This window comes from Centroberyx gerrardi, chromosome 4 (genome assembly GCF_048128805.1).
Source record: "Centroberyx gerrardi isolate f3 chromosome 4, fCenGer3.hap1.cur.20231027, whole genome shotgun sequence".
NCBI lineage: Eukaryota > Metazoa > Chordata > Actinopteri > Beryciformes > Berycidae > Centroberyx > Centroberyx gerrardi.
Window position 1 is genome coordinate 33324614 of NC_136000.1, and position 16637 is coordinate 33341250.

At 39.2% G+C, this 16637-nt stretch overlaps 1 protein-coding gene across 1 annotated transcript in view; it reads left to right on the forward strand.

The window, feature by feature from the left end:
- Positions 1 to 16637, forward strand: part of shank2b (SH3 and multiple ankyrin repeat domains 2b) — a 287358-nt gene that overhangs the window by 159020 nt on the left and 111701 nt on the right. Inside the window, 1 exon segment of the mRNA XM_078283292.1 lies at positions 4156 to 4269. Coding sequence (XP_078139418.1) covers positions 4156 to 4269 — 114 coding nt within the window.

Here is a 16637-nt window from a genome sequence, read left to right on the forward strand (position 1 = left end):
CTGTGCATGAAAGGTGACAGAACAGGAAGAACTCTCACATTAAAATAGTGCCGTGGAAAGTAAGAGTGTTGTGGTCAGGACGGTAGATGGGTGTTTGCCTTCAATTCCGGTGAACTAGGTTCAATTCCCAAGTCATACCAGGAACATTTCTACCGTGAGTGAAGTTGTAATTTTTAACAAACTTCTTTTTTATTTAACCATGACCAAAGCGTTTCCCTAACCTTAACCAAGTTGTTGTTTTAAACCTAACTGTAACCTTAACACTAACTTTAAATAGAGTTGTTTTAGTTTCCTAACCTTAACCACAACTTTAACGCAAACCTTAACCAAAGTTGTTTTACTCGCCTAACCTTAACCATTAGCAAACCTTTAGGTGGGCTATGGCATGTCCAATTCATGCTGTTGTCACAGAATCCAATTTATGTCATTGTCACAGAATTCAGTTTGTGATAGAGGAATGTAATCTTCACATAATTCGTGCCCACAACACGTAATCTGCACTCCGTGCTCATTTCACAAAATTCTATAAGATCATGTTAGTTTCCAACAGCCGGTTCCTATGTAAATGCTGTCTAGACTAAAATAAGAGAAGAGACTGTGTCGGTCCCAAACCAGATAGGTTACAGTTGGTCGAATAACACTGACAATAGATTTTCAAAGAATTAGCAAGAGAAAGAGAATTAGCAAAAGGGAGAGGCTGTGTGATTTATGTCATTTATATGTTAGGAGAAGCACTTTGAAGTCAAAGCTGGCTTGAATTAGGAGTCCAAGAAGGGAGGTCAAAAGTTTTAGTTAAAATTCAAGCAGTGGCATTTTGCATGAGTATAGTAGGATGTTTTTTTTTGCAATATTTTGCAAAGTTGGAAAAATGCTATCTAGTGATATATGTTTGATGTGTGAGTGAAACAAGAGAGTTGTATGATGTAATGCCAAGATTTTTAATTGTGGGTTATTAGACAATCCCCAAAATTTATGAGACCTTTGTGTGTTTGGGACAAGTAACATCTCAGGGCACCCCGGTGGCTCAACTGGTGAGCATGTACCATTAAGAGTAAATCCTTATTACAGTGGCATGGGGTTGAATCTGGCCCGTGCCCTGTATTGCATGTCATCCCCTGTGTTCCTGTCTCTCTCCACTTTAACTATCAAAATAAATCAGAAATGCCTAAAAAAAAAAAAAAAAACATCCCAAATTTTTGACTACAGATAAGCACACTTATAGTTTTGCAAGTTGGGAGCGGTCATTAGGCTTAATTGGTATGTAGATTTGAGTATCATCAGCATTATGAATTATCTCGCCAAGAGCATGTAAATTAAGTAATATCACACGAGAGGGAGTGCTGATATACAGTACAACAGCACGACCTTGAGTGTGATATTGCTGTTATACAACAGTTGTATAAACAAAGCTATTCATCAAGTAATGGTAATTTGAGACAACAGATGATTTTTGTCTGTTATTTGTCTCCGCCAACAAAAACAGTTCCCTCAGGATTCCACTATCAAGTGCTACCAAGCAACAGGTAAACTGTTTCCCGACTGCAAGCTAGCTAGCTACTTTGAGGTTAGCACAGACGATTTCAGCTTACTTTCTTCCCAAGCTTCCGCCTCGGGCGACGGTTCATAATTAAGGTCAAATGTATCCATATTTGCGCTGTCACTACGAGGTGCAAATGAAGTTAGAGTTTTGTGTACACGTGTACTGGGAATATCTGGTAAGCATTTGTTTGTTGCACAACACTGTATTGTCTGCTAGAAGTGCTAACCAGCTGGTTAGCTAGCCAGCTACTCAGCTAACGTCAGATGACGTTGTCGTGATGCACTTTTTATTTCTCCTCACAAGAAGCTCCAGGCAGAGCTTTCTCCACACAAAAAAAACGCTATGTGTGAACACAGCCTAATCAAGGTTACATTAGAACACCTGTGAAGCGGAGTGATACATACAGTAAAGCGTCCCAGTGCTGTTATACTGTATATCAGCACTCATGGAATGCCTCTTGTCCAATCAAATTATTCGACCGGAACTACCTGTTGTATAATAGAGAATAGCAATGGGCCTAGCACTGAACCTTGTGGTATGCCGAAGTTAACTTTGGAGCATTCAGAGATTGGTGATGTACCATGCATTTCTGGGCCTCTGGACCCAGAAATGCTTGCTTGCATGTTTGGTGGCGTATTTTTTTTTATTCCCATGGATAACTGGTTAAATGTAGATGACGTGACAAGTTTGATAGCAGAACTTTTTTCAGCTATCTAAAACATCAATGGCAAATGTTAGGTTTTAGTGAATCAAAAGAGTAGCAACAACGTTCAACAATCATACAGCAAGAAATCTATCAGAGGCAGGGGTACGAATTTCTCCAACGACAGTATAGACCTCAATAGACCAGAATGCAATGCACCCACAAATTGTATCTTTGCAGATTAGTCGTCGGTAGTGTGTGAAGTACAACACCCCTTCAATGTATTTTTTGGGCCATTTGAACAATCGGGCACAGCACCATGGCATCATCTTCTCTGCACTCTTACTTTTTTTGCAAAACTTACTACACTATTGCTATCACATTCACTTTCTCCACCTGCACGTATTTAGCAAAGAGAACCCTCTCCTGTTGGTGTTGTCAAAAGGTATTCCGGGAAACTGAGGAAATCACTAACTGAAGTAGAAGTAGACGAGGCAGGTTGAGGGAAATTGGGTACACCAAAAGCGTAAATTACAACACTTAATCACAAAATAAATCCTGGAATATACTGAACATCACAGATTTATGTTATCTAACAGTGGAAGAGGATCTGAGGGTGGATTTTATCTTTAACTTCACAGGCATTGTGAGGTGATCATCTATTTTGTATTTCTGTTAGCCTGTCATGATATTAACCATGTTGACCCAGACAGAATTTGGATATCTTTGTTGTCAACAGACAAAAATAGTAAGAATTGATAACCAAAACTGCTAATAGGATTCCAGTGGGTTTGGTAGCAATGTGTGGATCTATAGAAGGAGGGGAGACAGAAGGGGGGTAGATAAATGGATAGAGAGACAAATAAAACTATAAACTGACCAGTGGATGAGTCAGTGTGTTGTGTGATGGTGGTGACTCAGTGTTGACTGCCAGTTAACCTCATCACAATGATGACTAATGATAATAATCACCTGCTCATAAGTTATCCTTTTATAATCATCACTCCTGCACTGAGGCAAATCATAAAAGAAGCAATAACAGTGTTTTTGACCTGCTGGTCCATACTGTTCTCAGGGTTTTTTACAGATTGCTCTTTTTAAAGAATAATTCTGGCTATCTTCAACCTGGGCGTTATTTTCCTAGTTGTAGCCATCATGACGATTGATTGTGTTGAAAATTTCATGACTTACTTCACTGTAGAACATTCATACCTCCAGGTCGAATTGCTACCTATTAAAAACTGTACTACTCCTTCTACCTATTATTCCAGTCAAGAATACTGTGACTTATCTAGGAATTATAATATCAAAGGACGAGAAGTCTAGATGTCTGCAATCTAATTATTGAAAAAGCCCAAAAAATATTTAATCATTGGCTGCAAAGGGACTTATCCCTTAATGGTAGGGTCCTACTTACCAAAGCAGAAGGTATATCCCGTTTAACTTATGCTGCTCAGTCACTATATGTTGACAACCCCACTTGCAAGTCAACTGATAATATGCTATTTAATTTCTTATGGAAAAATAAAACCCATTACATACAGAAATCTGTAGTGTTAAATTCATAATGATAAAGGTGGTCTCAACTTTATAGACAAAATAAAATGGATTAAGCAGTATTTGAAAAATCTTACTTCTATTTGGAATTTCATATCACATCATGTTTTCGCACAATTAGGATTAGGTTTCACAACAGCTCTAATCTTGCAACTTCACAGTGGAAAGAAGTTCTATCGACTGAGGTAATATGGTGTGACATGAATTGACGTTCATAGAATTAACCCTTTAGTAACAGCATATTTCATATGGACTCACCCTCCCCCCTAAATCAGCATTAGTCCCTTCATGCTTTCAAATATCAATTATTATTATCATTATTATTATTTTTATATGCGTTACATCACCTGGCTTAATATGCAAATATATTGTATATCCTAATCTCTTTCTCTGTCTTTGTGCTTTGTTTTTCTAGTGTTGTCTATTGGAGAGGCGGGGTACTGGGAAGGCAGCACCCGGGGCAAAATTGGTTGGTTCCCATCTGAATATGTGGAGGAGATTCCTACCCAGGCTCATGAGGAGAGACCCTGTGAGTACACACACACACACACACACACACACACACACACACACACATAGAACACACAACAGATGTACACTGACACACATACTTGCAATATAAGTTTCTCCTACCATTGAATAGGTGGGTTGCATCACCCTGCTTTGCAGAGCTGCTAACCTGAAAAGAATTTCATTAGTCTGAGTTCCAATGGAGTTTTAGTGTCCCATGTTGGTGTAAATGCTGTGTCAGAGGCTTTCCCACCTTGACAAGAATCAATTTTGGGGGGGAAACACTCATATGCACATACATACATCTACAACTAAACTAAAACAAAGAAGAGAGATCACATCCCTCCAGTTCTAGCTACAGTACACTGGCTCCCTGTGGCTTTTCCTGAGGCGAATTCAGTGAGCTCCTTCAAACACCAGCTCTTTTTTCCCACAGCGTAGCCGAGGGCATCACAAGGCAAATTCAGGTCAGGCAGTCAGGAAAAAAATATGGTTTTGGTTTTAATTTTCAGCAGTGGATACACATGCTTTATTTAGATCCCAAAGCATCTGTAAAAACTAATGATCAAAGATCAAAAAGACCATTTACACCGAGGTACAAAACAAGGATGTCCAGCATCAGCACTACTATTTAATCTTATAATTGAGCAGCTAGCTAGGAAAATAAGATCAGCTAATAATATAAAAGGTGTAATAATTGGAAAGCAAACACATAAAATATAATTGTACACAGATGATATCATTTTATATTTAACTGATGTTGTAGTTTTGGTAAACTTTCAGGATATAAAGTAAACTGGTCAAAATCAGAATTAATGCCACTAAATAATCTTTGTAGTGTTAATTGTATACAAAATACTAAAATAAAATAGAAGGGAACAGAAATCACTTACTTAGGATTGAGGATTACACCTAACATATATCAAACTCGTGATATTAATCTTACCCAAATTATGAACAAAATAAACAGCAATATAGTAAAATGGTCAAGTTTGCCAATATCATTATGGGTTAGAATTAATGCAGTTAAAATGACAATACTTTCCAGTGTAAATTATATTTTAAGAATGTTACCACTTATTATTTCGAAGAATTGGCTTGACTGTCTACATAAAACAATTTCTAGGTTTATATGGCATGGAAAAAAGGCAAGATGTTCATACTTGAGACTGTCTAGCTCCAATCGGAAAGGTGGACTCCAATTACCAAATTTTTATCATTACTACTTGGCATTTGGTTGCCACCAAATACAACATTGGTTTGATCCATCAGTACAAAATAAAGACTGGGTGCAAATAGAAAGGATTATCATGGAGAATTTAAATATAGGGTTAAAAAGCTTATATTTTATGAAATCATATCTGAAAGAAATTGCGCATAGCCCTATTGAAACATCTTTTGAAATATTGAAACTATGTAAAAAGAACTTTGGGCATTAACCCAATTTCTTCAGGAAACCAACCATTGTGGAATAATCCTAATATAACAGTAAATAAAAAAACAATAAACTGGATTAAATGGAAAGAAAAAGGGATTACCAAAGTCCATCATCTCCTAACCAATGGCTGTTTTAAGACTTTTAATGATCTTATTACAGAAAAGGGTATACCACAATCTGAATATTTAAATTACATTACACTAAAGTATGTTATTAATGAAAATGTACTTATAAAGTGAATGTCAATGTCCATAAATTAGAAAGTATACTCTTTCAAGCAAAAAAACATCAATAACAAAATTGTATGCATTGTTTAATGAAACGGCTGATAAACTATTACTACTATACAAACTGTGCCTTGAAATGGACTAGAGATCCTAATAAACAAGAGGATGAAATCTCATGGGTTGAAATTTGGAAAAATGCAATGTATCCCTTTCGCTCAACAAAAAACAAACTCAGACAATTTAAAATCTTGAACCACTTGTACTGTACTCCATCACTTCTGTCCAAAATGGGGTTGCGAGAAAACAGCGAATGTGTAAAATGCTGCATTAGTGAAGGATCATTATTACATTTGTTATGGGAATGTACGAAAATTAAAGAATTATGATTTGGCATAACCAAACAGATACTGACCTTCAATAAAATAGATATACCTTTAAACCCTCAAACTTGCATTCTTGGAGACCTGCATAATTATGAATAAATGGACTGACTCAAACATACCAACTTATAATGAATGGATTAATGAAGCTATTGATATGATTAATATGGAAAATAATTGCTTCAGCCTTACAGGGTAAACAACAAGATTTTACTGAAACTTGGGGTCCAATAGCAGAATACGTCATGTCCTTATAATGTTTAATTTAAAGCCACAACATGATGCATCATACATTCCTTAAATTTATTATCATTATTATTATTTATTATTTTTATGTATTTACTTATTTTTGGGTATCTTATTTGCCTACACCAATATAGGTAAAGAATGTTAAAAATACAGTGCAGTCTGAAGGAGGAAATCTGGGGGGATAGAATATGGGATTTGCAGGGAAGTGGAGGGGAGTAGAATGACTCGGATGCACACTGAGAGACTAAAGTATAGATTTATCCTGAATCACTTGCCATCTGAGGACATATTTACAGAGGTGTCGTTCCTACTGTATATGACCCATTAGGGTAAATAGAGGATTGTTCTTATGGTCTAAGACGGCGATTAATAAATCGTATAGGCATAGAGGGTGATTCCTATGCTGGAATGCAGTAAATCATAGGTATAGAGGTTCGTTCCTATACTGGGGTACGATAAAAGAATATCCCCATCTCTGTGCATACTTGGAGACTCGTCAGAATTGGATAGCTCATCAACCCAAAATATAACACCTCTACTTGTACCACTGACTATCGCCAAGAAAACAATCTTATTACAATATCTTATTGGAAAACCCGAAACCAACTCATCATATCATGGTTAAATCTTCTAACAGAACATATATCACTGGAACAAAATTCAGCTTTACACAAACAACAAAATCTTCTTATCACTCCTTAAATCCTTAAAATTACCGGTGAGCTAATGCCACAATGCACGTGCACATACACATGGACACACACACACATACTTGCTAGCCATAGACCACACCACCACCCAGCACACACTTTCATAAAAATAATTTTTTTTTGCCTTTTTTCCCACGGCGCAGCCGAGTAGCCTGGTAAGACCATCCTGATCACGTGACCTCACATTCTGTTTCGCTCCACGGATCAGTCTGGACTTCTAGCCGCCCACATCGATTTCCTGAAATTACAATGTAACCGGGCCAATCAGGGACTGCGTCGTAGTTGATGACGTAACCGGGCCAATCAGGGACTGCGTCGTAGTTGATGACGTGAAATACAGGCCGCTGCTGGCAAAACAGTAATGCCGTCTCCCGAAGCAACGAGCGGTAACGTTAACGTTAGTAGAGTAAACACAGCCATAAGTGCAGTTATTGCAGAAATAGACTCAATAACAACAATTAAACAAGAACAAGAGTATGCACTAGCGGAGTTTCTCGGCGGAAAAGACGTTTTCGCTGTTCTTCCGAGTGGATTTGAATTTGGATTCGCTGATTGGCTGAAGGAGTTTGTCTGTCAAGGCAAGTACTCCCGCCCACTGAAATCGATGTGGGCGGCTAGAAGTCCAGACTGATCCGTGGAGTAAAACAGAATGTGAGGTCACGTGATCAGGATGGTCTTACCAGGCTAGCAGCCGAGGGCATCACGCGGCAAATTCAGGTCAGGCAGTCAGTCACTCACTCACTCAGTCAGTCAGGTAACACTTAGTGAGATGTCGCTTCGTGAGATGTGAATGCATGTGGAGCTGAAGTCAATAAACAAGATCAGATAAGGGAACCACTGGTGGAAATGCTGATTGTTCCTCAAGGCAAACCACATGGGGGTTTAAGGAGGGGTATTTTTGTGGTATGAGAGTACCACACTTTGTCACTTAATGGGACATTGCTTATGGACAGGGGAGTGGTTAAAGATGCTGGTAATACAATGCATTGTGCACCCACCATACTGGGTATGAGTCATTGCTGGCAGACTCAATCTCCAGTCTGGGCTGGTGTTATACTGGAAGTCAACAACTCTGACAGCCTTCTACAGATGGCTTTTGGCCAGGTAATATTTTCTATTTCCCATCCTGTGAGCGTGCGTCTTAATTTCCCTTAGACTCATCAACTATTCTATTCTATTCTATTCTATTCTAATCTATTCTATTCTATTTGTTCAACTATTGTATTGTATTGTCTTCTATTGTATTCAGCCAGTGAGTGATTTCTGTTTCTGTTTGAAGAGCATCCTCTTTAGCTAAATCAGTTCCACAATGTACTCAGTTCCACTGGAGTACATTTCTATTTGTGTGTTAGTTCAGTTCAACTGTCATTCATGTCTATGTGTGTGTGTGAATGTGTGTGTTTGTTGTGTGTGTCGGCTGAGTTCAGCCTGCATGTATGTTCCTGATTGATATATTTCCATGGTAACACACGCTTTATGGATGTGGGTTGCTAAGGAGTGGGCCTTGGCAAGATTTTTTCTCTCTCCCTTTTTGTTCATTTTTTTCTGCTCGCTCTCTACTCACCCTCTGGTTTCTCGCAGTGTGACAGCAGGAAAAGTCAGGATCCTGCGCTTCCAGAAGTTGATTCTGTGGGATTTTTGGATCATCTGTGACTGTATTTTTAGATGGATGTGACAGGTGCCTGTTATCTGTTCTGCTGCTTAGCTTCAGTGAACATCAGTGGAAAGTCCAATATCTCAAAACAGAGAGGGCTGAGGAGAAGAGGGAAAGGAAACAAGTAGCGTAGAAGAAAGGGAGTGTAGAGAGGGAAAAGGAGGGTAAGAGGAGAGAGGATAGGGAAAGACGGCAGGGGTTGTAGGTTAGAAGGTGGGAAAGGAGGAAAGGTGCTGAGAGAGAAGGTGGGAGAAGAGCTAAGTGTTGGTTTCTATGTGGAGAGACAGGCAGCGGAATCCAATGGACGAAAGCAGCAGGATCAGGAAGAAGGTTCGCTTTGGAGGTAGGCTACTACTGTGTGTGTGTGTGTGTGTGTGTGTGTGTATGTGTGTGTGATGTAAGTTTTTATTGTCTTGTGGGCAGTCTGAAATCACCACCTGCCAAGCGCTAAATACTGGTAAAAACTGCCTGTCGAAACGTCTGTAATTGGTTTAAGAAATTTGTCTTTGCTTCAGAGTGTGTGTTTTCCTTAATGTTTTTTTTTTTAAGTTTACCAACCCTTGGCAGGTGAGACTATACGTTAATTTCGGGTACACTTCCCTCACAAACAGTAAAACACCCTAGGGTTGACCATATGAGATACATCATTTATTTTATGTATGTATTCTAAGTATCCAAGCTTTAATTGATACTTTACTGTCAAGAGTTGCAGTAATGATTGTCAAAGTCCTGATCCAAAGCTACAGTGATAGGCTATTTTTGTATTTCAGGGTCAGAATTTTGATTAATGGTGAGGATTACGGTTCTAGGTGATGGAATTCATGTGAGTCAATAGATTTTCCTCACAAGTATAACATGAGGATTGGAGGGTTGATTTTGGGGTTTATAGGATCCTACTACAGTTGCGGCTGATCAGGCAAGGATGCTTCAAGCTTTCCTTTAAACTTACTTTTTACCGCCAAAGCTTTGGACAATGTGGTATATAACATACTCCTAGAGTTGATGGAAGGTTTTGACAAATTGGTTTCATAAACTTTGTAGTACTGAAACTGCCCTCCTCTGGGTTAGTCATAATAACCCAATTGCTCACTAATATGGAGCACTCATGGTGTCTCTGAGACTGTCCTGGACAGGCTCTCATCTCACCTGTGAAACAAAAAATGTTGGTCTCTCTTAGTATCTATGTTTCTTCTGCTTAATTAAATATGCATGGTGTGCGAGGCTCAGTTCCTGGGCTGTTACTGTTGTCTTTGTATATGTTGCCCCTTGACCATATTATTTGTTGGCATTGTATCTGATTTATTTTAAACCAAATGGTCCCAGTATGTTGGCAGTTTTTCATGACTTTCTAGGTGTCTTAATGTGATTAAGCACTGGATGTCCCAAAACATACTTAAACTAAATTTAAACAAAACTGAGGTTGATGTTGTTGCCCTGGAGCATATCTAGATGTATTTTATGTTTAAATGGCATTGAAATACATATAAAAGCTTTTATTTCATCTTGCATCAACTAATGTTATGCCTTGTTTTTTTTTTGTCTCAGACGACAAGCCGTGGTACGTCTGCTAGGTTATTGATGAAAACTAACTGTATGTTACAGGATTACCCCTATTTTAGTATCTATATACTAGTTGCTGTTACGTTTTGGTTAGATTTTACTAATTACTTTTTATGTTGGGCTAGGTCTGGCTCCTAGCTATATCTCAGGTTTTTTAACACTTGATGAGCCTTTCAGTGGCTTGAGATGCGATTATTTATAGTTCTCTTCCACTGAATGATCAGAAAGAACAAAGACAAAGGGGAATTGATCTTCCCCCTGCCTAGACCAAGGACTATATACCAATAAACCATAACCACATTCCTACCAGCGAAATTGCCAGGAAATGGAATCATCTTTCCTAGGTAGCAGATGGAATTCCACCACTGCAGTATTGTGAGGTCTGTCATCACAGTCCAGAATTGTTCAATTGCACTGGCACCAAGACAAGATATTCTTGAGATGATGAACTTATGCTGTTAGGACCGACTTGAGCATTGTGGGTGTGCTCATGCTTTGTATGTAAGTGTCCCTCACTACTGTGTGTCACCTGGTCAACATCAAAGATCTTCCCACATAACCCCTAACCCCTCTAACAAGAAGAACGTCAGTCAAGACGATATCCTCCTCCAGAACAAGCAGAATGAGGGCATATGGCCATTATGCCCTTTAATGAGAGACTGTATCTGCCTGACAACATAGAGCTTGCCATTGCCTGGTTCAGCCATCTCAAGAGGAAATTGTCAAAGGATAAAAAGTACAGCAAACATTATGTTAAGTTCATGGATTGTTGTTGGAGGTTGTTGGAAATGTCAACGCAGAGAAAGTTCAGGATGATGGTACATTCCTCATCATTCCCAGAATCCAGAAAAACTGTGCGTGGTGTTTGACTGCTCTGCCAAATGCAAGGGGACCAGTTTGAATGAGAATATTCTTCCACAACCTGACTTGATGAACAGTCTGACAGCTGTCTTCATAAAATTTCTCCAGCCCCCTATCACATTAGTTTTTCTGAATTGTTTACACACGTTTCTGAAACTATTGGTCATTTTCTCAAAAGCAATGTGGCAAGGTTCACTACATGAGGACGATAGAAATGACCTGGTTGCTGTTGGGAAATGTCTGGAGCATATGGAGTTACAGTTATGCAGTTATGCAGAGCAATTTTACTTCAACTCAGATGTTAGATGAATTTTGACATACTAAGTATTGACTAATAATCTGTTTTCATGTAAGATATCTTCTAGGTGAAATTGAGAAGTGCAGGTGTTGCATATTTCCATTGATAAGCAGTCTGTTATTGTTTGGGCAGGGATCCATAGCATTTATATGCAAAAGATGGTGAAATAGAAGTGCAGTGTGTGATGTTAGCATGGGTCTTTCACACATACATATATTCTAGATAGAGAATATATAGAATATACATATGCATAGAGTATGTGGCTAGTTAGAGTTGATTGAGAAGCATTTGGAGTTGTTTACAATGCACTGAGCGAAAGGGAAAATGCGAGGCATTATGTACAATTTTTGACAATGACACTTATTAGGTTGACACAAACAAAATTACTATATTTTGTTCAAATGGCAACATATCAACATTTAGCTTGGTAGATCTATTTAAGATGATGTTTCTGACCAATTTGAACAATTTCAAGTGGACTAGTTACTACGTCATGATTTTTTTTTTTTTACTTTTAGTGCAAAGTAAAAAAAAAAAAAAAAGATAGGCTGGTAAGTTCACCATTTTTGGACCGATGCATAAACTGGATAAGTAAAGGCTTACCCAGTTAATGTACTTGCCAAATTTTGTGTCATTCTGATCTATGGTTCATGAGAAGATGTTTTTTCAAAAAATCCAAAATGGCGGCCAAAAATTGATGGCGGACATTATGGGTCCGAGAAGCAAAAATGTTTAGCATGTCCAAATACATATCTTCACCAAGTTCCACATCTCTATGACTAACAGCACGGCAGGACTGAGCCTTAGACTTTGAGGGCTTATTGTCGCGCCTCCTATGGGCCAGTCAGTACCATTCTTTTTATCCAAGTACTGAGACACCAAGACTATCTATGTGCCAAATTTGAAAAAGAAAAGTTACCAAGCTTTGCCTGAATTATTCAACTGAATACAAAACCACGCAAGACATTGTGGATAATGGAGTCTTTGTAATTACCACAACATAACAGAAGTTTCGTACAACAGAAGTATTTTATTGAAATCTCAACATACCAACATGTGGCTTAGAAGACATCTTTAAAATTATGTTTCTGACCAACCTGCAGAATGTCAACTGGATTGATTACTTTTACAGTGAGTTTTACAGTGAGTTGAACTTTTTGTGCATTTTTAAAAACATGATTAATAATTAATTCATTTTTGGACCAATCCCATAGCATTTCGCAAACTAAAAAAAATTGCATTCAAATGATGCCACATGATGCCACATGATGCCACACACATGCCATCATATGAATAGATCTTTCTAAGAACCAACTGCACACTGATGGCTGATGTGCTCAATGGAAAACTATGAATACCTTTACCTTACGCCTTCTTTATTTTCTATGTACAATAGCCTGTTTTAAAAAATTATCATGTTACTAGCCTACTCAAATATAAAACAAACACAGAAATAGAATAACAAAATACTGTATACATTTCAGCAAACAGTTGGGTCTGCAGGACACTGGCCCTCGAGGACCAGAATTGAGGACCCCTGCTGTATTTATATGTAGTGCTAAGTTAGCATAGTGTAGAGCAGTGGTGTCCAACCATGTGCCATGGAGGGCCAAGATTTTGCAAGTTTTCATTCCAACCAAATACGACACCAAGTGATTTCATTGATTAACACTACTTCTACCAAATAGGAAGAACTAATCAGTGAAATCGTGTGTATATGGTTGAAATGAAAACCTGCATACTCTCGGCACTCCACGGCACATGATTGGAGACCCCTGGTGTAGAGAGTAGCTTACCTATTCTCACTTTGAAAGTATGGACAATGGAAGCTATAGTGAAGCGACTCAGTTTGGGCTGTACTCATCCCATCGTCCCTCATTGTCAAACCATGATGTCATTTCCCAGATCTCATCCGAGATGTTTGCTCTCCTTGCTCTTCCTCATCCTTCTTTGAGATAAATGGATGGCAACATTGTAGATAGGTAGAGGGAGAGCCTCTACCTATCTACAATGTTGCCATCCATTTATCTCAAAACAGGAGAGTCACCTTTGAACAATTTAGCAACTAGTGTGTGCACCTCTGAGTAGTCAATGTGGCCAATTGGTAATTTCAGTTTAGCATGTTGAATGCTAGAGATTTTGCCAAAGATTTTTGTGTGATTTAGAAAAGTAGAAAGGTGAAAGGTAGTGAAAAGTAGAAAATGTTCCTCTATATTTGCATAATGAGCAGTGTAAGTTCAGGCAGGAAACTGCGCCTTTACAAGTGAACCAATCAACATACACACACCCTAATGTCAAACCTTTTAAATGACGCATACTTACTCGCTGTGTAGCTCCCCATGTGGACTGCCACTGTTGTGTGCTGTCATGAGTCTTACTGCTTTTGTTCATGCTGTGTTTTTCACATGCTCAAGATGCCATGCTTTGAGCCAGATGAAGGATCCCGGAGGCACAGTTGTTATTTGGAGACTCAAATACAAAAACCCGGATAGAGCTTGAAATAACAACACAACAACCGTAACAACCGCCTCAGAAGGCTTGTCAAAGAAAGAACTGTGCTTGTGCCATCGTCGGCCCTTCATGATATGCAGACCTCACTTGGTCATGTATGCCAAATGCATTTCAGCACTAGGCCTTCATCAATGTTGCCAGCTGCCACCTCAGTGAAAAGCATGCATTAGGTCAAGGTACATTTAGTGGCACAGAATATTTCCCTTAAATCAAGATACTGCGTATCTTTCCATATGTTCATTGAGGGGTGCTCTGCAGCTGCTAAACCTACACCCCTCAAATAAGGGCAGCATAAGCATTGAAGGGGAACTTGCAACATGCTGTTGCTACATACAATATAGCCTCGGTACATTCTGTGGCTTGCAATTTTTTGGTGGTGTTTGGTTCTGCTGGTTTGGGGGGTTATGTGCTCTCCACTGAATCTCAGCAAGATTGAAGCGAGGAGCACCACGATTATGTGTTCCTGACTGAAATGCCCAAAGCATCTCCCAAAAGTTGATGTCTGAATTTGTTTTTGCTGGCATTATAGATACAGTATTTATATCTATTTAAAGAGGAAAGCTCAGGTGGTTGCTGGGTCTCATGGTTAGCTGTGGCTTTAGTTAGGCCACCAGATAAATAAGCCATTTGTCCAAGCTGGCCCAGGCATACATAGAAAGTTTGGTCACTAGATAAGCTATTCAGCCAAAACCAAACTTATTGCTATCTCATAACCATTTATAAACTTATTATTATCAATATTTGAGTTGTCCTGACTGAAATGGGCAACGCAAGTTCAGGCAGGAAACTCAAGCTGGCTGTCTTCAGCTGATTGGACTAACTCAGCAGCGTGCCTTGACAAGCAAACCAATCAACATACACACACCCTAATGTCAAAATGACACATGCTCACTCATTGTCTAGTTTGCCATGCAGACTGCCACTCTGCCACTGTTGTCTGATGTCAAGAGTCTTGCTGCTTTTGTTCACCCACTCCTCTCCAGCTCCACCTGCTAAGATCTGCTTTTATGTACTATATGGTGGTTATGTATTCCCTGACTAAGCTCTGATGCATGTGCAGCAGCGAGCCATAAAAGCAGATCTATCCTGCCAAAACCAAGTTCCACCAAACCGAGTTGTCCTGACTGAAATTGGTTTAAGAGTTTTGTATGTGAGTGTCAGGTTTTGGTCATTGTGTCTCTGATCCCAGTGTTGATGTGTAAACAATTGAGAAAAACTGTAATGAAAAGAGACTTCTACATAGATGATGGGTTCACAATGATAAAGTATTGAAGATGGCATCCAGCTTGCTTCAACCTAAACACCAGCCTGCAACTCTCCATTATATATTATCTGTTGCCTCCAGGGCTTGAAACTAACTTTTTTGATCACCAGCCAATATGGCTACTAGATTTTATCGGAATTTCCACTAGCCAAAATGTTTTTCTTGAAATAAACCAGATTATGAGTGCCACTGGGTTAATTTAAGCATAAGTATTAGTAAAAATAAAAGATATAGCATAATAAATCTATAAATTACAGTATTTCACTGATATTCATAAATTGCATTGATTCCAAATTGTGTGGATTTCATCGATACGTGGCTCTTAACGGCGACACTGTCCTCCAAAACACCTGTCTTGGCCTGCTTGATTGTTAAGTTCTGGAGGTCGCTCTTTGCAGTTTTCGTGGTCTTTGACACTCACGACCCGATCGCCATTTGGCATTAAATGTCCTCATTTTCGCCTTCTCCCCTCCTTTGTTTTCATTTTTATCCTCAGTGTTGCCAACTTTTTGCTCAGAAAGTCGCTAGAAGTCGCCAGATGATGTCATACGATAATTTGCATATCAATATATAATGCTGCACTTGTTATGCACGCCACGGCGTAGCCCGTTTTAATGTAAGTGCTGACTCCGCCCACCCTGGCCAGTTTCGGTGTACGCTGGTAGAAATTACAAGTGGGCCCAATCCTACAGTCCCTGCTCTCAGCGGAGGGAGGGAGCTACGCTGCATGTGGGAAGCGCTGTGATCATCAGAGCTCTCTGGATTAGACAAGCAAGTAGAGAAAACCGGCATCAGCCGTACCAATTTATTGCCAAACGCTTTGGGATTCAACACATTAACATTGCTTCCCATGGTCAGAAAAAGTCACCAGATTTGTTGCTAGTCGCTTTTGAGAAATAAAGTCACCAGGGGGGTCTGAAAAGTCGCCAAGTTGGCAACACTGCTTTGTATACTCGTGGTCTCGCGCAAACGATTCTACCACACAGCCTGCTTCAAATATTTAGAGCTTGGTTCATCACCAGCCAAATTGGCTAGTAACATTACAATGTTAACCGCCACAGTAAATTTTTACCCGCATTTGGCGGGTTGGCGGGTGTTAATTTCAAGCCCTGGTTGCCTCCATGTATGATCCATTGGACTGGAAGATTTGGAATGAGGGTCAGCACCTCTAAATCTGAGAGCATGGTTATCCCTTGGAAAAAGATAACCTATCCCATTTAGCTGCCTCAAGTGGA